Source organism: Pezoporus occidentalis, unplaced genomic scaffold (assembly GCF_034315485.1).
Source record: "Pezoporus occidentalis ecotype Australia unplaced genomic scaffold, CSIRO_AGI_Poc_V1 ctg267, whole genome shotgun sequence".
In the NCBI taxonomy this organism is placed as follows: domain Eukaryota; kingdom Metazoa; phylum Chordata; class Aves; order Psittaciformes; family Psittacidae; genus Pezoporus; species Pezoporus occidentalis.
This window is the reverse complement of record NW_026914578.1, coordinates 140771-167696: the sequence shown is the minus strand read 5'-3', so window position 1 is coordinate 167696 and position 26926 is coordinate 140771. Positions and strand designations below refer to the sequence as shown.

At 46.5% G+C, this 26926-nt stretch overlaps 1 protein-coding gene across 7 annotated transcripts in view; it reads right to left on the bottom strand.

Annotated features, from left to right (window-relative positions):
• Positions 1-26926, bottom strand: part of DNAJC6 (DnaJ heat shock protein family (Hsp40) member C6) — a 51634-nt gene that overhangs the window by 4434 nt on the left and 20274 nt on the right. For 6 of the 7 annotated variants that reach the window (XM_062624421.1, XM_062624422.1, XM_062624415.1 and 3 more), the window contains 16 exons: positions 21825-21975; positions 20893-20942; positions 20638-20786; positions 16087-16209; positions 13417-13550; positions 12080-12274; positions 11552-11669; positions 10452-10531; positions 10077-10270; positions 9902-9982; positions 8416-8862; positions 6325-6477; positions 4917-4985; positions 4082-4216; positions 1829-2089; positions 803-948 (listed from right to left, as the gene is read on the bottom strand). In XM_062624421.1, the coding sequence (XP_062480405.1) occupies positions 803-948; positions 1829-2089; positions 4082-4216; positions 4917-4985; positions 6325-6477; positions 8416-8862; positions 9902-9982; positions 10077-10270; positions 10452-10531; positions 11552-11669; positions 12080-12274; positions 13417-13550; positions 16087-16209; positions 20638-20786; positions 20893-20942; positions 21825-21975 (2486 nt within the window). The remainder of the gene's footprint in view (positions 1-802; positions 949-1828; positions 2090-4081; positions 4217-4916; positions 4986-6324; positions 6478-8415; positions 8863-9901; positions 9983-10076; positions 10271-10451; positions 10532-11551; positions 11670-12079; positions 12275-13416; positions 13551-16086; positions 16210-20637; positions 20787-20892; positions 20943-21824; positions 21976-26926) is intronic. The other variant, XM_062624420.1, reaches the window with a different exon arrangement.

The following is a 26926-nucleotide window of genomic DNA, read 5'->3' as shown; positions in this document are numbered from 1 at the left end:
GGCTGGAGTGCTGCGGAAGACCAGCAGCACTGACAGCAACACTGGGCAAGCCATGGTTTGCTGCAGTCTGCTTTAGGACAGAAACGTGAGCTTGCAGTTTTAAATCCATTCCAAAGGATGCTCACATCTCCAGGGAAAGCATCAGAAATATATGAACAAACAGCAGCAAGTTCCTGCTTTCTACCCCAAAGTAATCTCGTAATGGGGAGAATATCCTTCATTTCACCAAAACCAGGACTGGCAGAGATGGTCCCTCCTCTTTTATCTGGTTTATTTGTGAGAAGCTATTTCACAAGAGAGTTCCTAAAAACATACCTCTTTTCCTAAGTAGCATCTCTCGTTCTGATGAGATAGAGGAGATTCTTCCAGATATCTCCCAAAACCTGCAGTTCCTGCCTTTGTCTTTCCCATCACACTAGTTCATTGCTGTCTGGCACACAAATGGACAGCACAGCAGTGTGTGGTGCTATTGAGTATATTAGATAGCTCCTTTATGGAAAGCAAGCATGAGAGAGAGCACGTGGTCTTTGGGATCCAGCAATGCTGTGGAGCCTGCACACTGAAGTACTCAAACAGTAGTTACTTAACTGCACACCTACAGTAAGCTCAACTAGAACTCTGCTGTGGATGTGTATCCTTTGAGTTAAGGACCATTGTCACTAAGTGATCTGAGAGATTAGCTGCACCATGTGCAGGATGGCTGGTGCTTACTGTCCCCTCCACCTTCCAAGCAAGGTCCAGCATGATGAGAACAAAAGACATGTTAAATGACTGTAAGAGCACAAACAAGACTATTCCTTACTTTTAGTTTTTCAGGGTCCATCTCCTTCGCCATTTCTTCTTTCCTCATCTCAGCTATTGTTTTGGGGCCCTTCTTGTCCTTGTGAGCATTAAATCCTTGACCAGATAATAGATCTTCAAAATCTGCAGACACTTTTGGTTTCGCATCTTGAAAACCAGAAAGATTTGAAGACGTTATCACAATAGAGTTTATTTAACACTGCTTTTCTACCTAAAGCCACCCCCCAAGACTTAACACTATAACCATCTCCCAGTGTTAATAAGTTTGCAAGAGACCTACAGGTTAATGTTACTTTTGAACTATTATTCATAGAATTATAGAATCCCAGACTGGTTTGTGTTGGAAGGACCTTAAAGCTCATCCAGTTCCAACCCCCTGCCATGGGCAGGGGCACCTTCCACTAGAGCAGGTTGCTCCAAGACCCCTCCAGCTGGCCTTTGAACACTGCCAGGGATGTGAATCCCATTTGGAATAGAGGATGTTGGAAATATTAGCATACTTTAGAGTATAGGACAGTAGAACTGGGGTTGAACTTTATATATCAAATCAAATGATCAGCATGACTTAGGTGCTTAGACCCTGACCTGTTAAAGTGTTTAGCATTAAAGCAGTATTAGAAGGAGGCAACCTTTTGGATGCTGATCTCTGAAGCATAGAATCATAGAATAGTTAAGGTGGGAGAAGACCTTAAGATCATCCAGTTCCAAGCCCCCTGCCATGGGCAGGGACACCTCACACTAAACCAGGTCACCCAAAGCCTCGTCCAATCTGGTCTTGAACACTGCCAGGGATGGAGCATTCACAACCTCCCTGGGCAACCCATTCCAGTGCCTCACCACCCTCACAGCAAAGAATTTCCTCCTTAGATCCAATCTAAACTTCCCCTGTTTCAGTTTTAACCCGTTACCCCTTGTCCTATCACTACAGTCCCTAATGAAGAGTCCCTCCCCAGCATCCCTATAGCCCCCCTTCAGATACTGGAAGCTGCTCTGAGGTCTCCAGGCAGCTTCTCTTCTCCAGGCTTACCAACGTTAGCAGGTCCTTTCCCCCGTTCGTTTTGTGCCCCCGGCATTGCTGAGAAGCTCACGTTATAATTGGGTTTGTTCTGGGGGGAGGCATGAGGCATGCTCGGCTGCGCTTTGGGCTGTGCCTGCTGCCAGCCATAGCCAGCTCCTTGCTGCCAGCCGCTGCCACCCATGGGCTGGGGAGAGGGTTTCTGCGGCGACGGGGGGAATCCTCCACCCATGCCCGTCGGCGTGGTTGGTTTGCTGGCGAATGAAGGGCCACCTGCAGGGTACAGGGAAAGGAGTGACAGTGGGCATCAGCACACAGGATACCGACTGGTCTTCTGAAAGGGGAACCTGAACAAAATCCTCCATGCAACTGGCTTCTGCTACGTGCAGCCAGCTGGGAACCCAAGCTGTTGTGGCTGTACCCTGGTGCAGGGTAATGTTACTTTTGAACTATTATTCATAAAATTATAGAACCCCAGCCTGGTTTGTGTTGGAAGGGACCTTAAAGCTCCTCCAGCTCCAACCCCTGCCACGGGCAGGGACCCCTTCCACTAGAGCAGCTTGCTCCAAGCCCCTGTGTCCAACCTGGCCTTGAACACTGCCAGGGATGGGGCAGCCACAGCTTCTCTGGGCACCCTGTGCCAGCGCCTCAGCACCCTCACAGGGAAGAGCTTCTGCCTAAGAGCTCATCTCAGTCTCCCCTCTGGCAGGTTAAAGCCATTCCCCTTGGCCTGTCCCTACATCCCTTGTCCCAAGCCCCTCTCCAGCTTTCCTGCAGCCCCTTCAGGCACTGGAGCTGCTCTCAGGTCTCCCCTTCAGGAGCCTTCTCTTCTCCAGGCTGCCCCAGCCCAGCTCTCTCAGCCTGGCTCCAGAGCAGAGCTGCTCCAGCCCTCGCAGCATCTCCATGGCCTCCTCTGGCCTCGCTCCAACAGCTCCACGTCCCTCTTGTGCTGCTGCCCCAGAGCTGGATCAGGGCTGCAGGGGGGTCTCCCCAAAGCACAGCAGAGGGGCAGGATCCCCTCCCTGAGCTGCTGCTCACACTCTGGGGGTGCAGCCCAGCACACGGGGGGGGGGGGGGGGTGTCTGGGCTCAAGCTCACACTGAAGCCAGGTCACTGAAATGGTCTCTATCCTGTGCTGATGTAAAGCTATCCCACAGAGGTGGCAGTTCAGCACTTTAGGGGATGCTCCTCTGGCTTAGTCTGTGGTGGGAATTATGCAGTCTTAATGTTTTATTATTTGAGACTAACATTCACATTCAACTTTGAGCTCTAAAACATGTCATGGAAACTGGATGAAGTGCTTTTGACTCGGGCATGAACAACAGAAACTGCGGTTAAATATCCTGTGGATGCCAATTTTTTGTTTTTAAACTCCATAACTTTGCTAGAGAACACATGTTTTAAAAGCACCTCAATGCCTCCGACACAGGTCTTGGCTGACTTTTTATTTTGCTCCTGCAGAGCAGCTCGTGTTCCAGCAGAGGGAACTGGGAAACCTAATTCCAGACCCATGCTGGTACTGACGCAAAGGGGAAAACAAACATCGGATAAAACCACAGTGGCTCACAAAGAGCTGAGGGAAGGGACAAGGGGAAGAAAAATCTATTTATCAGAGAAGCGGAGGTGTTGGGTTTTAAGGAAAACTGCAATTATTTCTCAGATCTGCCTTTTTAACACGGGGGATGAGGATTTGCTGATCGTTTTGTGACAGAAAAGACGGAGAAGATGCTTGCCTAAGCAGCCAAGCACACGGTCTTTTGTAGCCAGGTACAAAGGAAATGGGGTCAGACTCCACTAAGAATAAGAGGCAGATTAGTGAGGTTCTCTGATTTCCTCACAAAGGGCAAAAATGAATCAAGTCTAGAAGGAAACAATTCCTCAAGGACCCCAGTGGCTTTGAAGAGCCAAAGTTCCCTCCCAGGCACTGCTCCAAGGTGTATAGCAACAGTTCTCCAGTTAAACGCAGAGCATCCTTAGCCAGAGACTGTTTAGACTTAGCAGACAGAGGTTAAGCTTTGCAGTTCCTATTGTCTACTGAGGTCCTAGCAGATTACTGAGAGGCTTTTTAGCGGTGGATCAGTCAAAGCATAGATTTGTGAGAGCTTACAGAGAATCAAGCAGAAGGGAAATCTTCAAAGCAGCACTGGTGTACAGGTCAGTTGAGAGGACCCACAGAGCTCTTTGCCACACACCCCAAGCCGCTCATCCTATTTCTTAGAAACAGAGCTGAGCATTCCTTCTTTAGTTTTAAATAGGGATGCAAACCTGCTAAACTTGCTCCAAGGGTCCCCAGATCAGCAAAGGGATCCAGTGTTTGGGGTTTAGGCTGATGGGTGGGAGTGCTGTGGAGGGATCCCGTAGGACTGGTGGCAGCTGACTTGCTTCCCATTCCTAGACCACCTTAAAGAGAAAAAAATTCATATATAAAAGAAAAAAATAACTCATTTTTTACCCCTATTTTACATGACTGCAGCTCAGTTACATGATGTTAGAAGATTGCTGTTAAAATTGTGTACTACTGTCATGTTTCTAAGCAGTCTCAACTCAGTGTTGTTCCAGACTAGTTGCACACCCACTTACAATTAGGCTCAGCAACAAGAATGTTCCCTCGACTGTCTGCAGTGACAGGGTAATTATGACAAATTAGTGTGTTTTAAGATTCAAGAGCCTTGGGGAAGCAACTTTAGTAGGACATATATATTCTCCCAAGACTAGAATCATGCTATTATTTAGTGGCATCCCAGGAACGCATAGCGCTTCCTCCCAGGTGCTCCTTGTTGCTCTACGCTGGAATGAAACACACCTACATACACCCTCCCCAAGCACTTGTCCTGCTTCAGGCCCTGGTTTCTTGAGGAAAGAAACCCAGATTTTCTTTGGAACAGGAAGAATTTAGCTGTTTTTAGCCAAATCCTCACCTGGATGACTGGGAGAGCAGGACAACAGGCTGAGATAAGACAAACCTTGACTGAAGTTGTAGTGTATTAGTCAAAGTGGTAAGCAGTGGAAAGATCCTCTGCAGTCACTGGTTTCTGCCTGTCTTCTCTCAGGGCTCTTTAAGGGGTTTTTGTTAAACACCCTGAATTTTTAGGATACATACCTGGTTTGCTGGGCCAATCCCAACCACCGGAAACATCTGGTTGTATGGAAACCGTTGGTGTGCTAGAAGCTAAGCAGAGTGAATACACATAAATATCTCGAAACAGTACAGCAAAACCAACACAATCCAGTGTCCATGAAAAGCATGGGGCAAGGAGCAGGAGAGACAGTATTATGGCCATCTACCATTTGGTCATTAGAAGTTAACTTCTCCCCCATAAGGGCATTACAAATTTAATGGGGTTTTATTGATCTCATATTGTACAGAGGTAAGTGGGGAAGGACACAGACTTACAGCATTCATTTTATGATAGCTTTGATCAAAGGCTTCATATATTCATTTATAAAAACCTTATCACCAGAATAACACACGGGCTTTTGTGTTTGAGAATACATCTCGACCCAAGGAAATACGCTACACATAAAGGGCAAGGATGGAGAAAAAGCAGAGCAGCCCACACAGATGTAAAGCAGAAAGAACACACACAGTCCTTCCTTTAACCCCATATCAAATAAAGCCTGTACATCCATGCAGTTCACCCTGCTGGCTTTTCATTATCCACATACACTAGCACTGTAATTGAACACTGTAATTGACCTCATCACACTGGGATACCACTTGAAATTCCTTTCATTAGCACAGCCAGCTCCAAGTGTGACCCAACCTTATTCACAGAGTTAATATCCAGTACCCGAGTTTGGCAAAGCAAGGATGTGAGCAGTGCCAGCAGCACGCCAGTTCCCTCCTGTGTCATTTTGGCTTTCCAACAAGACTGTTGCATTCAAGGGACATGTGTTAAATGATCAGACAGCAAATTCATAACCGAATGTGTTTCAGAGAAGGTTATAACATTAAGTTTTGGCACAGGAGGAGAAGAGCACAACTGAAGAACATTTCAAACCAAGAGAAGGGAAAAGTCCAATAAAGAAATAAATAATCCTCCTCTTCAAATAAGTGTCAAATTCAACTGTGAATTTGGCTGAGGTTGCTAGCAGATCTAAAGAAAACAGATGCCTGTATCTAAGTCACCAAAGGATGCGTGTTTTCTCTAGCAGGCTTAATACGCCATGCTCTGTTTAGCGCAATTAATGGTAGTTTGGTTCAAATGAGACCTTATAACCACAGGAATATGCAGGCAGACATTCGTCATCATCTCTTTTTTCATGGATACAAATAGCTTATTAATTAAGTATAAGACTTGAGTGAAACTAGTCCCGTCCTACCACACTTCGAGTTATGAATATGCTTTAAGTCTGGAGACAAGAAAAGCTCTTTCCTGTTTAGTGGGGTTTCTGTGGTTTAGAGTCATTTTATGGTAAGCATCAGTCTGTGCTTAATGGCTCCATCACTATTTAAAAGCAGCATTTCCCATTTACTTAAACACACTAGAAAAGCCTCACTTTCTTACCCATATGAAAGGGATCGCTGTGCACAGTTGGTGAAGGACTTCTTGTTGCTTGAAGGAAAGGATCACCAGGGACAGCTGATGAACCAAGGAAGGAACCCAGGAGGTCTGGACCAGTTTGCTTAGGGCTACTTCCAAACGGATCAAAGGCAGTGGCTGTGAAAGCATGTTTGAGAGAACTAAATCATTAACTCCTATAATGAATGGGCTTCAGGGAAAAGACACTGGTGTGTGGAGAAGAAAACCTAATACCCGCAGACACCAAGTAGGAGACAGCATGTGACTGTGGGAGAGCAACTGGAAAGTATCGGGAGCCCAGCCAAATTCATGGGGACCTAGAGAGCTGCACGACATGGTCACAGCAACACATCTGTTGAGCCCATCTGTCTTTTCCTAGGAGAGGAGCTGAATTTCAGAGGGGTCAGAGCAAATATTTAGATGCTTAGACACTGCATCTAAGTTTCAACTTGCATGTACTGCCAGTATGTAAATGGATGGTGAGGGACAGCCCAGAGCTTGGAGTCTGTGCCCTGTTGTAATTCCTGCTTCCTCCCAAGAGCTGAACACAGCCCAAGACGATCTGAGGCTGTCAGAGCTTACACATGTCAAGGGTAAAAGGGTCATGTTTTAGAAATAGCTTTAGAAAACACTTGTTACAAAAATCCAGCTCCTTCTCAAAGTCTTTCCATCAATTTGTTTAGTGTCTTTCACATAAAAAACCCCAACAACAACAGAAGAATCCACTATGAAGCCACTCAAATTCTTACTTGCCAACAAGTTTAAAGAACATCCTGAACAGAGATGCAATATATGCTACTGCAAGAGAGACGCAATCCTGCAAAGCTCTGCGTTGTGTTAATGCTGTCTATTACTCATTACTTATATTATCCATTGTTTAGGATACTTAATTACTAGTCTTCACTTATCTCTCAAGGTTTTATTCTTGCTTTCCTGGGTTGGGACAAAGCCAGGACAAAGCTGTATGAAACCTTCCCTTTCCTTTCAAGCACCAGTCTGGCTCTGCAAAGCTCAACAGCGATATCCAGAAGTCTCTTCCTGATATTGTTGCTGCATCTCTGTCTTGTATAACTCTGAGACCAAGCATACAACTGCCACAGCATGAACCTTCTCTATATACAAGTGGCTTGATTTCTCCCACTGAAATCTGTATTCTTCTCCCCTCTCCCTCCTCCAGTCCTCAGGGTTCATCTCTTCTCTCCCTTCACAAGTCTCACTACAAGTAGGTTATAATTGCTCCTGTCCCTTTCGCTCTGATAAAGACCACAGACAAACCTCCCCAGGCTTGTGGGGGTTCTTTAGTCTAACTATGAACTTCATTTCCTTTCCAACCCCAACTATTCTATGATTCTATGACTCGGGAAGAGTCTTCAGAAGCTGGCTGAGGGCCATCCTGTGGTAGGTGCTACTGGTGTCAGCCCCAAGGGAATCTGAGCAACTTGGATAGGGCTCTTCACCTGCTCACTTACCAGTGATTTTCACTTGCTCTCCTATATTCACTTAGCTCCCCTCCCAAATCCCTCTTTCTAATATCTGTTCAACCACTCCTGCCAGCCTGATCTCCATCTGTCTTGGAGGAAACGAAAGGCCTTCTCACATTGCCGTGGTCTGCAGAATGACCAGAAACAGCAAAACTGTGTAGCCTTATTTCAGAGCCCAGGGTCAGTATCACAGCTCCAAACCCCCTAAAGTTAAAGGGAAAATCAAATTCAAACTGCTACGGGTCTACCCAAAACCTAAGAGGCTCCCCAAATGCATTATTGGACACACAGCCAAAGCAAAACTGATGATCTCTGATAACTGATGCTAGTGTAAGGAGCAGCCAAACACTTGGGCGAGCTCCAGCAGACACTTATGGAACAAACTAGAGAATGTGCTTTGTATTCTCAACTGTGAAGATGCACCAACTCTCCTGTCACAGGGCAGAGGAGCTGGCTGGGCTCCTGGGATCCCTCACAGCTCTTGTTTTCATGTCATGAGCGTACCAAGAGGAATCCAACAGCCCGGAGCACATCACCCAGGTGGGATTCCCAAAGCACGTGCCCCATGTCACACATAAGGAAGAGCCACCATTACCTTCTCCTACCCTTGGGGACGGGGATGGGGATGCTGAAGCTGCGGAACGCCGAGGAGTTGACTGCACAGATCCCGGTCCCCCCACATGGAAGACCTCCTCAGCAGCGGGTTGTCCACTTTGGCTCTGGGAACTTGCCCCACCGACCCCAAACAAATCATTCAGCAAGTCTGAGTTAGAGGGGGCAGCCGTGGGCTGTGAGGGAAAGCTCTTGCTCATAGGGCTGCCATCCAGGCCCAGCAGGTCCACGTCTTCAGGTGGAGGCGGTGCTGGAGGCTCCTGCTGCTTTTTGCTGTGTTTTGGGGTGCCGTGAGGCTTGTCACCGCTGGCATTACTGTGCTGACTGGAAAGGGACAAGAGTTCGTCATCGGACTGCTCGCTTTCCTCGTGCACCAGCGCTGCGCGATCCTCTGAGGTGGGGTGAGAGCTGCTTTTGTCAGATTTCTGATCTAAAGGATGGGGGAAAATGAAACGAGGTAGCCGTTAGCGGTGTCATCACAAAGGTCCCGTGAAAATCAGCTTGCAAGCAGAGCACAGAGCTACTGACAACATCGTAGCAGCCTTTTGCTAGGTCTTAAAATGAGAGTCCTGCGCAAAGACTGAGGTCTTTCCTGGTTTGTACTGTAAGGAGCCAGCTTTAGTGCTCAGGAAACAGAGGCAGATTAATTGACTCTCCTCCTGAAGAGCCAGCAAGTGTGACGCCCAGAGATACGAACTGAAGGAGTTTCTGGGACAGGACCAAGCATCCAGCACAGACCTCCAGCCATGCCTTAAAATCCAGGCAAAACAAGGCTCACTGTAAGGGAGCAGTGACATAAATCACCCTCCTAGCTGTGCCCACAAGGATCTCTCACACCAGGTTCCGACCTAATGTAATCTACACAACGTTCCTGTGTAGCCCTGATACTGGAGGAGGAATGCTGCATTTGGCAGTGCTATTTTCAAGGTGCTCAGCACTATTTGGGAGGTTGTGAATGCTCCATCCCTGGCAGTGTTCAAGACCAGGTTGGACGAGGCCTTGGGTGAGATGGTTTAGTGTGAGGTGTCCCTGCCCATGGCAGGGGGGTTGGAACTCGATGATCTTCAGGTCCTTTCCAACCCTAGCTATTCTATTCTATGATTCTATGATTAAATGGCCTCGGACAAATGTTCTTGGCGCTACATTCTCCTAGCATTACATATAAAGTGCAACATTAGGAAAAAGATGGGTTTAGCATCAAAAGAGGCTTCAGGCAAAGCTTTACACTAGAACTGTATCAATAACTGTCATATACAGCACAAGCAGGCAGTGGCTGAAGAGGACACTGGAAGAAATTCATTCCCACTCCATTGCAACACAAGGGTGTGACCAGCACTTCACCATGATCTAATGGGAAAGAAATGCTACAATCAGACCCTTCAGCCCCACTCTGTGCTCCAGGGAGGGGGGGGAATAAGTTGTTTGTCTCGTTTGAAGCAGATCTTGCTTTGAAGCCCAAGTGTGCATACCTTGCCAGCTGAGAGATGAGAAGAATGCACTCTGTCCAACGTTTCTTATGTTATCCTGGGGTGAATCAGTGGGGCCTCTACCTGCAGCACAGAGTACCAAATAAATCAAATCAAGCAAAGCAAAGTTCAGCATGCAGGGAAGCACTGAAATGGAATGAACCTATGCAGCTCTTACCTGCCAAAGCAAGAGTGTCCTGATGCTCCTGATGAGAGGAGAAGAGAATGGTTGGATTGATGTCTTTCGTGGTGAAGTTCTCCCAGGGGGGAGTTAATTCGGTTTGTCTATCTGTAGACTGTATTTCTATGTCCAGTATAACATGAAAGAGCTGAGGATATTTGTCTGGGGAGTCACAAGCATCCAGTTCAGGCCTACGTGGGGACAAGAGTTGTACAGTTAAACAGGAAAGGATATTTCTGTACAGCTATATAAAGTCTTTCCATAGATGCATGAACACAGACTTTTCACATTTCATCGGTGAATATTCTCCTTCAGACTTGCTTGGGCTTTCATGCTTCAGGGTTTGACTAATGTTCTGCTTAAAATACTCACTTGGTGAATTTTAGTGTGGTTGTTCCCAGGGCTATGAAGCCAGTATGAAACTGAATTTGGAATATCTGTGTGTTGGTCATCTGCAAAACAACATAGAGCACCAGACTGAACAAAGGCTTCAATTCATGAAATTCAGATAGTTCATAGAAGATACAGACAGTTAAGTCTACCTTACTACCAGTTACTACACAGACTAATCATAACTTCCACAAGCTAACTCATTCTGCTTGCTCAACAGAAAGCAGAGCTTTTCCTTCTCAAACCCAAATGTTTCCATCTGCCTTAAACCTCGCTTCTGCTGCTTCCACAACACCAGAATGCCTTCACAGCCTTCAGGAATACGCCTTCTTTCCCTGCTTGTCTGTATTTCTGGGATCTACTTGACACTTAAGCAGTTAAATAAGACCAGTTTCTGTTTCCACTGACAAAACTCGGTTCTGCCCTCACATTTTGTGCTGGAAGGCACTACAAATTAAACAGATTATTTCAGCGAGTCACCCCTCCTCACTGCACAGGTTAATGGAGCAACGCAGAGTGTGACAACTATGGAGGCAGGCTTTGCAGGTCCAGGTCTTCTAGTCTGCATTTCCCCATTCCTTTTCCACAATTACAAGAGCCAGAGAACAGCATGTTCAGGTCCATCTCAAAGCCTAGAACAGCACAGACCAATGCCCATTTTCACTTTCAGTGGTGTTACTATATTACGTGAAGGAGACATCCGGGTGTGCTCACTCCAGCACTCCACTGCTCTCACTTCCCAGTTTCTTTCTTCCATTTCTTTGATCTGCCAGAATGAAGAGGCTTTCTGGCTACAAAGAGGGTGGCTGTCTGACCAGCCTGCAGCTTCAGTGGTCTTTCCTATCCCCATGTCTTCTACAGGAGCTGTAATGATCATATACCCTATCAGTAGACAATGTTTCCACAAAGAGAATTCTCCATATGCAGTTCTATGTTTTCCCTTGGCACTGCTCAAATTTGTGTTATGCCTACTGTCAAGTAAGGCACCTTTCATCACAAGTGCCCCATGCATCTTTAGGCCCCATATTTAGCCATCTCTTAGCTACATTGCCTCTACCATGCAAGAGAAGATAAACTCCTACTTTTGCTTGAAGGCGGCCCCCAATGGTTGATCTCATATGATAGACAGAAACAACAACATCTCCATGGACAGTGGCTCCCAGTGGAATGAGGACTTTCCCTTCTTGCACACGGTATTCCCTTTGAGGGGAAGAGAAGGAAATCCACAGTTAAGCTCCCTTCCACAGTGCCTGGAATTAACACCCGGCAACAGAGTGAACATAAAAGCTATCATCTCCTTCAGACCATGGTGCATGCAGCGCCCCGCTTAGCGTTAGGCTTAGTTGAAACAGAATCATGTAACAGGGGAAATCAACACAGCACTGAACTATCCCTATGAAGATATCCCACCACAGGACAACTTCAGGTTCAATCTGCTAGTTTATTTCATTCAATTCACTGAAATGAATGAAACAATATTTGCCCTCCTTCATTTATCAGGCAGGCTGGCAATGACTACAGCAAAGCCGTAAGACATGACAGCAAAACCAAAGCCCCAGAGCCTCCTGGAATGAGGCTCCTAAGGATGGCAGGAGATCACAGCAACTCACTTCATTCTTTCATACTCCTGGGAAGTGGTAAGGATCCTGGTTTCTCCACTGAGAATGTCACAGAAGGGCCGGCAGCCGTTCCGTTGCTTGTTGAAACAGGGGACTGGGCTGAGGGTGACCGACTTGATAGTAAGTGGTTTGCAGTGAGGAATGACGGGCTTGTCTGCTATGAGATCACAAATGTACCCTATGTATCTGCAGACAGAGAAAGCCATTACTGAAACCTCCATCCCAGATGACCAGTGTTCATTCTGTACTTGAAATCTACCTTGAAATCCAGTGGAAGTGTGACCCTCACAGTTCCATAACTGGAGTTTCCATGGACTCAAAACCTGTGCTTCTATTTCTGTTTAATTCCAAGAACTGGAGCTCAGGAGGAAGGAAGCTGGCCTTTAGCTCTGAGCTGAAGATCGTTTCTCCTCGCCTTTTAGGAGAGAAGGTGCTGAGCAATGGGTTTTTCTGGTTTACCAGTAGAAGTTTGCCTGCTATTGTACGTGCCCACAGTCAATAAATTACTTTGTTAGCCATGCACTGAAGGATCATCATTACATACATAACACTATATCTTTGGTTTGCTCTGACAGGCAGCTTTCCTACTTAATGGATATTGTAAAGAAGACAGTTTTACAATGTAAACTGCTATGAGGATGAAGCTGATGCTGGGAGAGGGATTCACTATAGGTTTGTCAGCTTTCCTGAACCGCTGAGCAAAGCTATTGCAGTGCTTGATTTTGTTTGTTCCATTATTGTTATATCAATGGAAGTGGCCACAAACATTAGTTAGGACCTGTCAGAGCTAAGTACCATGGCTAATGCATGAGGTCTGCTCGTGCTGCAATAGGAATTCTGGGGTTTTCAGTCACCTCCTGCCAGTGCCTCCAGGTTGGTCTGGGTGGACAGGCTGGGGCACGCAGCATATACACCCTGCAGGTCATATGCATTATTCTATATGATAATAGAATAACTCTATTATAGAGTTATTATATATATCTAGAATAGAATAATAGAGGTTGGAAGAGACCTCTGAAGATCATCTGGTCCAACTCTGCTCAGAGCAGGATCAACTTCAAAGCTGTATCTCAGAACTGGACTATGCTGCTGGGGGTGATACCCAGCCAAGGACCTCCAAGGACAGAGATCCCACAGTCATTCTGGACGAGCTGTTCCAGCGCCTGATTGCCACCTTACCACTGATTTCTGGGGAACAAAGTGAAATCTGAATGCCTATCTCAGCCTAGGGGCTGGGAACACATTGCCAGAACACAGACATGTACTGGGGCAGTTTTCAGTGTGAGGAATATAGCTCTTTTGCACAGCATTTAAGCAGCATACACTACCTCCTGTGAGATGGCCACAGTACAATTCCAGGTCTCTTTGTGTTCAGCAACTGCATAGCAGGGCCTGGATTAGAGAAGAGGTGACAGAAACAGAACATCGCACTGACCAGGACTGCTGATGCTGCTCGGCCGTCCTGTTAAGGAAAGGGCAGGGGGAGGAAAACGTCAAAGACATCCTTCAAATTCCAACAGAACACTCTCTACTCTTCCTTAAAGCACATTAAATCATTTCTCCAGAGAGACTAAGATTGGGACCACAAGATGAGGAATATTCAGTGCTGTTATTTAGTGCACAGCATTACAGTGAGTGGCACGATGCCTGGGTCAAAGGTAAGGGAATACCCAGTAAAGAGCCAAAGACTTGTTTTGAAAGGCCACAAGTACATTTTTATCTACAAACGTTGGTGTTTCGGGGCTGCTCCCAAGCTGTGATACTATAATTATTCAGACATAGGCCTGGAATGACCACAGGGGTCAGAGCACACCATCCCATGGCTGCAGGCTGCTGTCTAATAGGAATTTAACAGGGAAGAGATCACTAACAGAAAAACCCAGCCCAAGGCTCCCTCACCCAAAACACCTCCTCAGCCCTCAGCCTACAGGTTGCCCCTGAACAAGCCTGTGATTTCTTTAGTGTGATGATGGGGGAAAGTATGTTTGCTGAGATAGATTGATAGACCAAAGATACAGCAAGAGCAGGGGAGGATCAAAGCACCCCCAGTGCCCCGAGTCCTGCGATACCTAGGGACATAGGCAGTGATCAGCCATATGGACCAGCTCTGGCAAGCCAAACAAAGAGAAAAAGCCCTTCCACCAGCTTCCACCAAAACCCTGGTCTGATGACTGCTTAGTTTCAGATGCACATTCATGGCAATGGCTTATTTCAGCCACCTTTGAGGCACTCCAGGCATAACGTGGGATTTACCACACCAGAGCTGACCCAGACCCCAGTAACCTGCTGAGCCTGAGCACATGCTCAACGTTAACAGGGTTTAGCCTGAATCAATTGCTTCTGAAAAGCTCTCTCAGGTTCATATAGAATCATAGAATAGCTTGGGTTGGAAAGGACCTTAAGATCACCCAGTTCCAAGCCCCCTGCCATGGGCAGGGACACCTCACACTAAAGCATGTTACCCAAGGTCTTGTCCAACCTGGCCTTGAACATGGCTTCTGCAGGCTTCTGAGGAAGTGTCAAAGAGGACTCCCTGTCCTTTACAGCATTATCCTGATCTTCATTGCTCAAAGGGCACTAGGAGAATTGATTCTTGAGCTGCATTTGCAGGACTGAAGCATCAAATGCATCTTCAGCTCTGGTGGAATGGAATTCACATCCCATAGCCACTGGCTGTGCTATTCAAGGCAGAAATGCCAGACTCTAGTTTGGGATCAGTCATTTCCTCTGTTCCTTCCAATTTACACTGGTCGGCAATGACAGCCTCCTGGAATTAATTTAGGCTCCAGGAACAAAGCAGAGCTTCCCTTTTGGGTATTACTGTCAATATTGAAGGTAGCGTGGAGTACATTATATGTTAGTCACACAGAATAGCACCACTAATGCATCCCATCTGCACATTGCCCAGTACTGAGTGATCCTTATGGGGGGCATATAGAAACCATTCCAGCTGTGGGGCAGAAGGAGGAGCCGAAGGCTACTGGACTTCTTCAGCCACGCCTGACAAATACAGATAGAATCATAGAATCATAGAATAGTTTGGGTTGGAAAGGACCTTAAGATCATCCAGTTCCAACCCCCTGCCATGGGCAGGGACACCTCACACTAAACCAGGTCACCCAAGGCTCTGTCCAGCCTGGACCTGAACACCGCCAGGGATGGAGCATTCACAATCTCCCTGGACAACCCATTCCAGTGCCTCACCACCCTCACAGGAAAGAATTTCCTCCTTAGATCCAATCTAAACTTCCCCTGTTTAAGTTTGAACCCGTTACCCCTTGTCCTGTCACTACAGTCTCTAATGAAGAGTCCCTCCCCAGCATCCCTATAGGCCCCCTTCACATACTGGAAGCTGCTCTGAGGTCTCCACGCAGCCTTCTCTTCTCCAGCCTGAACAGCCCCAACTTTCTCAGCCTGTCTTCATACAGGAGGTGCTCCAGCCCCTGATCATCCTCGTGGCCTCCTCTGGACTTGTTCCAACAGTTCCATGTCCTTTTTATGCTGAGGACCCCAGAACTGCGCACAATGCTCCAGGTGAGGTCTCACAAGATCACAAGAGGCTTCAGGAATCCCAGCTTCCCAGTTTGACAGAATTCCCAGCTATGCTTTTTCTCCCTAAATTCCACCAGTAACCTTCAGTCCAGAGGCTGCACTTTGTGACTACTCACAATAAAGTGCAAAGCCACAGCAGGCTGACAGCTCTTACGGTCAGTTGTTCCACGAAGTTCAAACCTTTTTGCTACTCATCACTTCTAGTAGCTCACTGCTGGAATGACTGTGACCTCTCTTGCTTTGCATTCCTGCTTTTCTTTAGTGTTGGGTCTTCCAGCTTAGCTATGCAGCTGCACAAGGAAGATTGTGTCCCTTCCTGTAGTAGTACCTTTTACTACATTTCTTTTCCTTTTAGAAAGTCACCATCCTTCTACACAGACTGCAGACGTGCAACATGCAGTACGACTCCTAGGTCTAAAAATGTGGTTATTTTCAGGTGTACTTACCATGCAGTGGATGACACACACGTTTTTGGGGTTCTGCTGTAGCCAGTTGTGCATGTTCTTACAGACAGCATAGAGGTTGTGCAGACTGGGTGCTTGCCGCACTGGCCAGCTACATTCAGATACCTACAGGAATCACAGCATGAACAAAAGATGCTCTTCCTCAGAGCGTGAAGCAAGGCATGCTTTGCTTTTACAGTGCTTGCTGCCGAGAAACATACTCCTCTTTTACAATCTATGTGCTGGAAACCTACTCCATCTTTTCCCCTGCATAATTCTGCTCTGTGACTTCCAGAAGAAGCCTCACTTAATAACATGATATTGATGTATTGGCACTGAGAACACACTTGTCAAATCCACATTCCAAGCCAGATTGTCTTGAGGGGCTTTTCATAACACTCCAGCCTTGCAGCAGCGCATCGATTTCTGCTCCGAAGCCTTTGTACAGCTTGTCCCTAAAAACTAGGGCTGTTTTTCAGAGGATACTGAGCATCTGTTGGTGTCAGTCATTTGGTGTCAGAGGATTTTCAAGCCCAATTTGACAGATATTAGACTGATGAAAGGGAAACTTCTGTTCCATAAAATACCGTATCTGAGTAGGTAGAGTTAATGTGTGAAGAAATGGATTACTTTGAGCTGAAACCCACAAATCCTAAAGTGTCTAGCTACTAATAAAGTGTCTCGTTACTAATAAAACCCTAATGGTCTAGTTACTATTCATCAGTGTGCTAGTTTTGAGTCATAGCACTTATGTCAAGAACAGCCCTTGCAGTCTCACACAGCACATCAACATCAAATGGCCTTCCACAGCCATCTCTGTTTCATCTGATTTTAATTGAAATATCTTTTTTTTCTTAAAGGCATTTCTGGCTAGAAGACATTCACAGGAGAAACAGCATGGAGCTTGTTCTCAGGCAAAGAATTGGGTCTCTCTCAGCCAATGTGTGGATCCTGTTTAATAAGACCCGGGGGCAGGAGGAAGGTGGTTTGCCCAGATGTTCCTGAACAGCCATATGGATCTCCATACCTGACCGCTTCATCTCTCAGAGGAAGCAAGTGCTCCAGGTGTCCTAAAACATCTCACAGCAGAAACAGGAATCCTGCCTCAGAGATCAGCCAAGCTGTGCTGTCCCAAACAACATTTCCAATGACAAGCAGAGAACAGAGGGACAAAGCAAGCAGGCAGCACTGCTAACCCAGCACATCCATCCCCCCCTGGCAGCCCATTTGAGCTGGAGAAGCTCTGCTTAGAATTTGGGAGATTCTTGTCTAATCTAATATCTGAATAGGTATTTGCCTACTTGCTTTTTACACTCAGGAAAGTTTCTGCTCTCCACAATACACTGAAATGTAGTTGTTGGGGAGCTTCTACAGTGCTCAACAAGCACACAAGTCAAACCATGCCCAAGCTCTGGAAGGCATTCCCTAGTTACCGTCTCTACATTATTGTACTCGTCCCTCATCTTCTCCTGTCCAAAGAGCTGTGTTTCATTTCATTCTTTCTGTTGAACACACTTGATTTCCCTTTACCTTGTCTGTGCATTTTCAGGGAGGGCTGAAGGGGCACAAAACACCCTAAGGTTCACTATGGGTAACCGCCAGCACAGGAACAGCTTTCTGTTCCACAGACCTGACAGGGTATGCACTGCTGTGTTATGGGACCACTGTAAAATCTGAGGTACAGACTGACCATAAACAGTTATTCAATTCTTTAACAGAACCAGACTAATTTATATTAGCACACCAGTCATTTTACATCAGGCACGAGATTCACTTGCAATTAGATCACTAAACCACAACTCAGATTCCAAGTGGCTGCTAGAATTAACATGACCAGTGACCCTTTCACTGATGATCTTCTGAACAGATATCATGACAGCACACTGTCAAGCATCTGGAAAAGCCATTACCGCTTACCAAGTAAATAATACACATTTACCAACAGCCCATAATTATGTATTTACTTTGCCTATAATTACCCATCTGATTGCTGGTTCACAATTAGGAAATTAAATACACACTATGGAGCACAGCATGTATTTCAAACAAAACCTCACCACCACTCATGAAACGCAGAACCCCAGCCTGGTTTGGGTTGGAAGAGACCTTAAAGCTCCTCAGCTCCAACCCCTGCCACGGACAGGGACACCTTCCACTAGAGCAGCTTGCTCCAAGCCCCTGTGTCCAACCTGGCCTTGAGCACTGCCAGGGATGGGGCAGCCACAGCTCCTCTGGGCACCCCGTGCCAGCGCCTCAGCACCCTCACAGGGAAGAGCTTCTGCCTAAGAGCTCATCTCAGTCTCCCCTCTGGCAGCTTAAAGCCATTCCCCTTGGCCTGTCCCTACAGGCCCTTGTCCCAAGCCCCTCTCCAGCTTTCCTGCAGCCCCTTCAGGCACTGGAGCTGCTCTCAGGTCTCCCCTTCAGGAGCCTTCTCTTCTCCAGGCTGCCCCAGCCCAGCTCTCTCAGCCTGGCTCCAGAGCAGAGCTGCTCCAGCCCTCACAGCATCTCCGTGGTCTCCTCTGGCCTCACTCCAGCAGGTTGAAAGAAACCTTACAGGAAAGCAACAGAAATTCTTCTAGAGCTTTGGAAATAAGCAACCAATGCCTGTTTTATCACTTTAGCAGTAGGGCAGCAACAGCCCAGCAAGGATGTGACCCACGGGGGATTTTGAAGTTTGGTTTTGTTTAACATTATATTTGAGTTCTGTGGTTTCAAACTGCTCACACTTCATCAAGCAGACAAGAGCTCTCCTCTCCTGCCGGGGAGGCAAGGCAGGGAGGAGAACAGAGAACAACCAGATTGCAGTAGCAGATTTAGTGTTCATAGTCCACTCTTCTCCTCAATAGACTGGGCACCTGAGGCTTTACGACGTGCTCAGCCACATCTGAGCAGGAAAACAGCCCACCAGAACATTAATTCACCTCCCTCCTGTGTCACTATGCAGCAAAGTGACCTACCTGCATCACAGGCTGGTTTGGGTTGGAAGGGACCTTACAGCTCACCCAGTTCCAACCGCCTGCCATGGGCAGGGACACCTTCCACTAGAGCAGCTTGCTCAATGCCCCATCAAATTAAAAAGCCTTTCACTTCAAAGAACAAGCGTGTATCTTAAAACTTCAGCTCAGCTGGCATCCTCATCCAAAGCAGAAAACGCTCTGCACAGGCTCTCACCTCCTTCACAGCCCATTAGTATTTTTTGCAATATAGATGAAGTTCAAACTCCTATGTATAATTGTTTCATGCTTCACCTCATGCACTGCATTGGGCACATTTCATTTTCCTGAGAAATACTTGGAGCCAGTATTTCCTAGCCCATAACCTGAAAGTACAAAAGAGATGCATCATTTTCCGTCTGTGTGTGTCAAGGCAATAACTTACAGAGCACCTCATCATGCTTTGAGAGCGACACACAAAGTCATCTGTTAAGCTGTTGGGTAGGGCAGGAGACAAAGCACAGGGGATGGAAGACTTATGGCCAGGTCAAGCAATACACCAACAGATGTTTAATGCTGGGCTTTCAAAACTAGATCTGTCCTCCTCCTCCCAACAACAGCAATGCACCAGACCCAAGCGAGACTCGAGACTCAAAGCCCTTGATACCTTTTGATAACTCTTTCCTGTTCATTTATTCATATTTGAAGTCATGGCTCGTTACTGACTGCCACTGAGAAATTAGCTTCAAGTGTGAGTAAGTGATTTCTGGTGATCAGAGCAGTCGCTGAAGATAGACACAGATATACCTCAAATTACAATTGCATTAGGCTTATGCTGCATGAGGGTCGCTTACCCTGACTGAGGGTTAAGCCTGGCAACTGCAGTTGCCCTGTTTTTGTTGAAGGCAGTAAGAAATAAGAAACTAAAGGGAGGAATCATCATTCCCTTGTGGGAGAGAGGAAGAACAGGAAGTTGTCTGAAAGATTAGATCTAATCTTGCATTTCACCAGCAGTATTTCATAGGGATCTCCTCTAAAAGCCATTAATGAACCAGAGCCTCGCAGTGATCCCATATGCTCTTCTGGTTTTAGAGAAGGAAACTGGGGCAGAGCATGGAGGTGGGTTTTGAAATCATACATTAGTGGAAGAGCCAAAACGCCCTTAGATCCAGTTTCCAGCCCTGTGTTTTGCCTGCTCAGGGCTCCTTCTTGATTGAAGCACAACTGAAGGACTGCTCAACGTGAAAATAATCTACTTGCTTTTATTGGTACTTTCTTCCAAAGCTCTTGCATTCGACTCCTGACATCTATGTAGGAGCCAAGAGGCAGCACAGGTTCAACTTAGTGCAATGCCACTTACTCTAAGAGGCTCCTAACACAAGCAACATGTCCTGAACTTTCAGGCTCTTTAATCCCTGAGGTCCCAGACATCATAGAATCACAGAATAGTTAGGGTTGGAAAGGACCTTAAGATCATCCAGTTCCAACCCCCCACAGAAAGGACCACATCATACAATTCCCTTTTCATCTCCTTACACTTTGCCATGCTAGGACAGACCTGGTGCCCCTTTTCCTAAGGGCTTTCGCCCCTGCTCATGTTAACCCGTCAGAAGACACTCACCCGGTTGTGGAACTTGGCACTGCGATAATACTTGGGTGACAAGTTGAAGACGGTGTAATGGTCAGGATGTCTGGAATCCAAGAACGTCCGGACATCTTCGATGTGGTTCCTGAATCCCAGCTCAACGCCTTCAGCCGGAAAAGACATCACTGGAAAGGCAGGGAGAAGCCAGGCTGAGCATGCACCGAAAGGTGCTTATGGACTTCTGAACCCTGCAATACTACAGGTTGTATTTATCCACTAAGCAGTACTTACCTATGATTCTGGAGGTAATGTATGAAATATCTAGCTCCCCCTTGGTGTAACTAAAACAAGACAAAGTAGGAGAAAGTTGTTATGCTCGTAGTTACACAAGACAGCACATTACAGGAACCATGAGAGTGTTTCCCCACAAAGATCTACTTATAACACAAGGAAAGAATGATCTTAAACCCGATTCTTTCTTCTTTGTCACTATTCCTTAAGCAGCAAACAGCTTTGTGCAGACAGTGACCCAGCCTTCCCTGCAACGTACGCAATTAACTGGATGCAGAAGCTGCACACCAGGTCCCTTTTCCCCTCTGTCATTAATTTCCAGCACCAGTTTTCAGGAGGAATCTCTAGCAGTTTGCCACTTTGCAGATGCCTCAAAGCCTCGCAGGTCTTGTATGCATTAAGCTCCTTTAATTTACCGTAGCCGCTATCCCTCAGAGGCAGGTAGAGTGCCAAGAACAGGGAATGATGCCAGCAGAGGTAAAGCAAAGCACCTCAGCTCTTTCTGCAATTCAAAAGGTGGCTTTAGTGAAAGCAATGGGTGCATCAGGAAGCAGAGCCTCCTTGCACAGCAAAGGGAGGGCACAGAACACAAGCCAGTTCTCAGTAACAAAAGATTCAAGTGGTGATTGAATAGATACGCTCCATAGAGGTCAGTGAAGGAATAGCAGACCAAGTGCTCCACGTTCACTGGGGGGGCCTTTTCCAGGTTTCAGGGTGTTGATGCTCACTTACTAAGAAGCTTAGATACTTTACTTTGGTTTCCCTGCTTCCTTGAGGCCAAATACCAACAGTGAGACAGAATCAAAGACGTCACTTGTGATTGCCCCCTCCTTCCTTCATAAGGTTAGCTGGAAGCTGTGCTGTGCCAGCTCAGACTGGCACTATGCAGCTAGAGATTTTACCTGCATTAGGCAGCTCAAGCTGTACTGTACCTGGCAACAGACTGCATGACCTTTGAAGATGTATCTTTCAGGGTATCCTTCAGGTTATCCTTCAAGTTGCTGAAGAGTCTCCCTGCTCCTCCTTTGACCATATCTAGCAAGCCTCCCCCATAGCTGGACTCCATGTCTGGTGACGAGGCACCTTCAAGGACAACAAAACCAAAGCCAACATCACTTGCTTGCAACAAACCCACTGAGCCAACAAACCCACTGCTCTGTCCAGACCAAACGTATTCACATAGGGCAAATAAGTTTTACTTACTAAAGTCATAATTTTCCAGAGATGAGAGAAGGCCCATCCTTGCCAGAGGGGCTCGGAAACCACCACCAACTCACAGCATTGCACGTATGTTGACTATTTAGTACCAGTATAGTATGGACAACCACCATACATCTCCTTCACCCCTCAACCCAACCAAAGGCACGACCAGCTCTTTGACACACAGCTGATCTGCTGATCACAACCAAGACCAAACCAACAACCACCTCCATAGGGGTAAAAACCAGTCACTAGAATATATGGCAGCTCTTGAGTGTCACCATCACAGCTGCCATTTGACCGCGGGTAGGTGACCGAAGGTTGTCTTATGAATATCCATTTCTGTGGCTATAAGACAAGCCAACAGAGGGATTTTAGGGTCACTTGAGAGCTCAGATTTGCTTGAGTGAAAGAAGACAACAGTTTGGGGTTTGCCATGAAAAGGAAGTTCAGGAATTAAACATTCCAGCAGAGAACCAGAACCTTTTCTGACATCCATATGTCTGCAGCCTTAGTACAGGACTCAGGGAACTGCTAAGGCTAAAGCAGAGCAGGGCTGACCTCCTTCGTAAGCTTTTCTATCACAGCTTGCAGTGACACAAAGCTGCAAAGTCAATAGGAGACTACCACAGACCAAGAGCCATTTGAAAGTGTTCTTTTGGTGGGCTGTGAGATGACCTTACTCCTCAGGTGTTTGCAATTAGAGTAACTATTCCACTGTCTTAAGCGAGAAGTGACTTTTGCAGCCTTCCATGTTGCAGCAGTGCTATGTTAATAGCATCATTCTTAGAACAGTACAATAAATTGGATGCAGACTTCAGCAAATGGGAGGTTTTTAAAGCAGAGAGCCATTTTATCTAGTAAAACCCTATTTTAACTGCTGATTAGCTACAGTTTAAGCTCCTGACTACTTAAAAATGGTTTTCTGTTCACTGTGTTGATCTTAGCAAGCTTTAAAGTAATTATACATTTAGTAGTTAATTATACAGTTGTTACCTCATCAGTCAGCAGACCCACATCCTATAGCCCAGCAAACAAGGCAACAAGCAGCCTATGTAAATGCATGTAACACTCTCAGGTAGTCCCATAACTGAGGTGGCATCTACTAAGAGCTGCCTTTCCCCAGAGCACCCAGCAATTCCAAGAACATTTGTCCTGCTGTAGAGCCATGGGACAGCTGCTTTGGAAAGGGAACGCATCAGTCATTATTACTCACTCTGGTGCCCAGAAATAGGGAAGATTTAGCACAGTTAATGCAGGCTGGGGCATTGCTAGTGCTTGCTATATAAAGAGACCTTACAGGTATCACTTCTCTGGTCTACAGCATGTCCCTAAGTGGTGTTAGATACACGCTATTGAAATATCACTCACATAATCATCACTATCAGAAGAAATATTCTAGAGGCATTCAGACTCTTAAGAAACAGGTTGGACAGGGCTTGGAGCAACCTGCTCTAGTGGAAGGTGTCCCTGGGATTGGAACTGAATGAGCTTTAAGGTCCCCTCCACCACAAACCAGGCTGGGATTCTGTGATGCTCTGAAAAAAAGCTACAGCTAAAGAAGTTCTCACTGATTTACTCTGTAGATTACCAAACCCATTTAAATGACATTCACTCTTTCAAACCCAGAATGAGCTATCAATAAATGTAATATACATCTTTAAACTGGAGACTATTAGCAAAGTGATGCTATTTATTCCCCTATGCACAGAGAGTGCCTTAATGCGCTCTGATGTGGTCACGCACGTGATCCGTGTGTTAGAGCACTACAATTAGAGGCCATCTCTTCTCCCCTGCGCTCCGCCAGCCTCAGAACAAACGATGCCATCTCAAGGCACAGGAATATTTCTTTTGCCAAACCACTTGTAAGTATCTGCTTCAAGTATGATTAAGAACAATGAGAAAGAAAGAAAATCAAAGCGTCTCACTGGCTTCCAAGAACGGAATCAGTGTTTGACCTCTCTTCAATAACTCTGCTTTCATATTACTCCGTGCTAGAAAAGCCAGGGTTGGAATGAGGAGGTTTTGTTCAGAAGGTGCTTCCAGTTCTGCAGGTCAACTTTTAAAAGAAAGGAAGGCACAAAGGTGGTAACTTGGAAGAGGGAAAGGGGGAACAGAGGGATTAGGGAACCAATGGCACTGGGCAGATTTTTGCAGCTGGAAATGCTATAGGAGAGCATCAGAAAGGCTTCAAGAGTATGGAAAACCTGGAATCTTCAGAAATCAACCCTGAGGGGGATGGGAAATAGAGAGGATGAGAAACAGAGAATGAGAATTTCACTGTATGTCTAAAAGCAGCAGCAGTTAATTCCAAATTTACTATGTACACTAAAGCAGAAAGAATGGCTAACGGAGAAACGCAACCTGGTGCTACTTAACCAAGAGCACAAACATCGCATTTAGGATTTAATATGACATAGATATTAGTTAGCTATTGTGGAAGCTTCCAATGCAGCAGCACTTGGGACTATATCGGGTGCAGTGATTTGCAGTTAGCTTTTAGTTAAAGGGTGAAATCAGCATCCTCAGTGCTGATAAAGTCTGTCTCAGTTACTAGGAATGATACAGTCTTCAGAGACTGTTCATAGCGGAATAAATACACTCAAAGGCTCCTTTGCTAGGCTGCATCTCCTACAAAGCATAAAGGTGTCTGAAGGGGCAGAAAGGGTTAATGCATTAACACATGAACCTGACAATATGTACCAAAACCCACAGGAACAACCAGAAAAGGTTTGATTAAAAGGAAAGGGTAGCCTGCATTTTTTGACGAATAAAACATTTCTGTGCTAAGTCCCTCTTGTAAATGGAGACCTTCAGAGCTCCTGGAGACCCTTCTAAAGGACGACTATGGCCCATTCTGTTGTAGAAGAAGGACCAAGGATGCTCGCTGAGTCCAAAAGGATGAGCCAGTCGCTGTTCCCTGTCAGAGCCCAGCAGGAAGGAGGTTCAGGTTTCACCATGCAGATAAGGTGATCACCACTACCTTGGTCAGGATACTGAGTCAGTGGTGGAATAGCACTTCCTTGCTCAGAAAGATCTTCCTGCCAGAGGTGGGTGGTAAACCCAGAGGGGAGAAACAGTCCTTCCCCTTAGCACAAAGGCAAAAGGCACAGGACACCCCTTCCCTTCCCTCTATCCCACCAGGAACTGCATCCCATACACCCGTTCACTTATCCTGCAGCAAAGCCAAAACTAACCCTCAAAGACCCAGCATCAGCCCCAGAAGCATCTTCTGGTACAGTAGAAATGGGCTCACAAGCTTGTCTGCACAGAAATAGATTGCTGCAAGTTAGCAATGCAGGAGCCTGCCATATGGCTTGGGTCCCAGTTCTTGGCATGTTGACACACAGCTGACATGGGTTGGAGTTGCTGCCTTGAAGCCTTGTTACGGAGAATTAGCCTCTATGTGTATGAGATGCATCTGTTCCTTACAGGGCAAGTACTCTTTGTCAACCCAGTTACTGGATATTCCCCAGAAGGCTCAGTACGCTTCAGAGACAAGCTTCTGACCTGTATTTGTAGCACAGGTTTCAGAGGGATCGCTTGCTAACAGCAGCCTTTTCATTTCCTAATAAGGGAGCTTCTCATGTACTGGTTTTACTGCTGCCTGAGATGCACGGGACAGCTCTTCCTCAATAGCTCTGTAAGTGATGGCAATGACAACGTCACTGAAGCACTTCAAGTCAATGGGGCAGCGTGGAAAAGAGACAACTTCATTCAGTTGACAGAGTGAAGTTTGTGTTTTTTCTGGGTAAAGGTGCCTGCTCTGAGCTAAGGCCTGCTCCAAGAAGAGGGTACTCAGAATAAACCTCCAGCAGTCACCAAGTGTAGCAGCAACCTGCTACATGTCCTTGCAAACACTACAATATGTCATATGGTGGCATCCCTATGACAGTCCTTTCTCACCATCAGCCCTGTACATGAAGGGGTGAGCACGGCTCCTCTGCCCGATGTCCTGCCGTGACCTGCTCACCAAAGGCATAGGCATCACTCCACAGTGACGTGAAGGGCTTTAGCAGGACAGCTTTGGGGTGTTGGGAGGCTGCAGAGAGGCTGACACTCACTGCTATGGCAAGAGACCTGCTGTCCTCTGTCTGCACTCAGTGGGGCAAAACCATCAAAGCGCATATAGCAGCTGAAGTAGGAAACTCATCTTCTGCACATGGACATGGGAAGAAACTGCACTGTACCCTAAAGGGAAATACCTCCCTCATCCTGTACCCTCATGAAAGGCCACTCGCCCCTTGCTGCAGTCCCACCAGCAGTGATTGTGCTCAGTCTCAAAAGCAAAGACACTTAAACCATTGAACACGTTTAAAGATTGACTTTTGGGGCCTGAATAAAACCAGTGTGACCCTGAATGATGGGGATATTTCAGCACCAGCCACCATCTCCTGCAGCCAGAGCTTTCACAGCAGACAGAAGGACCAGCTGAGGGAGATGCTCACTGCTCAGAACAAGCAGGAAATGCCCACTTGGGAAGCTTTCTGTGCCAGATCTGCACACTGTGGTCCTCCCTCATCTGCCTGGGAGGTCCCTGAGCAGCAGCCTCCCTCAGGCAAGCCACAAACCCTCCGAACCACAGGCCATGAATTCCAGCTCCCCAGGGAATTAAGGGGGAAACGAGCCCTCATTTAAAAGGCATTTCAGACCATGTCAGTCCGCAGATTTGTGCTGATGAAGCAAGGTTTAGCTTGAGAGCAGGGAGGTGAAAGCAAGGCGCCTGGAAACTGAAGCGCTGCGCTTCAGAGGTTACTTAGCAAGAGTAAAGAGACCCCTTTTTGCCTGTAAAGGGCAGACAAAAAGCAGACATGAAACCATAGGAAAGGAAGCA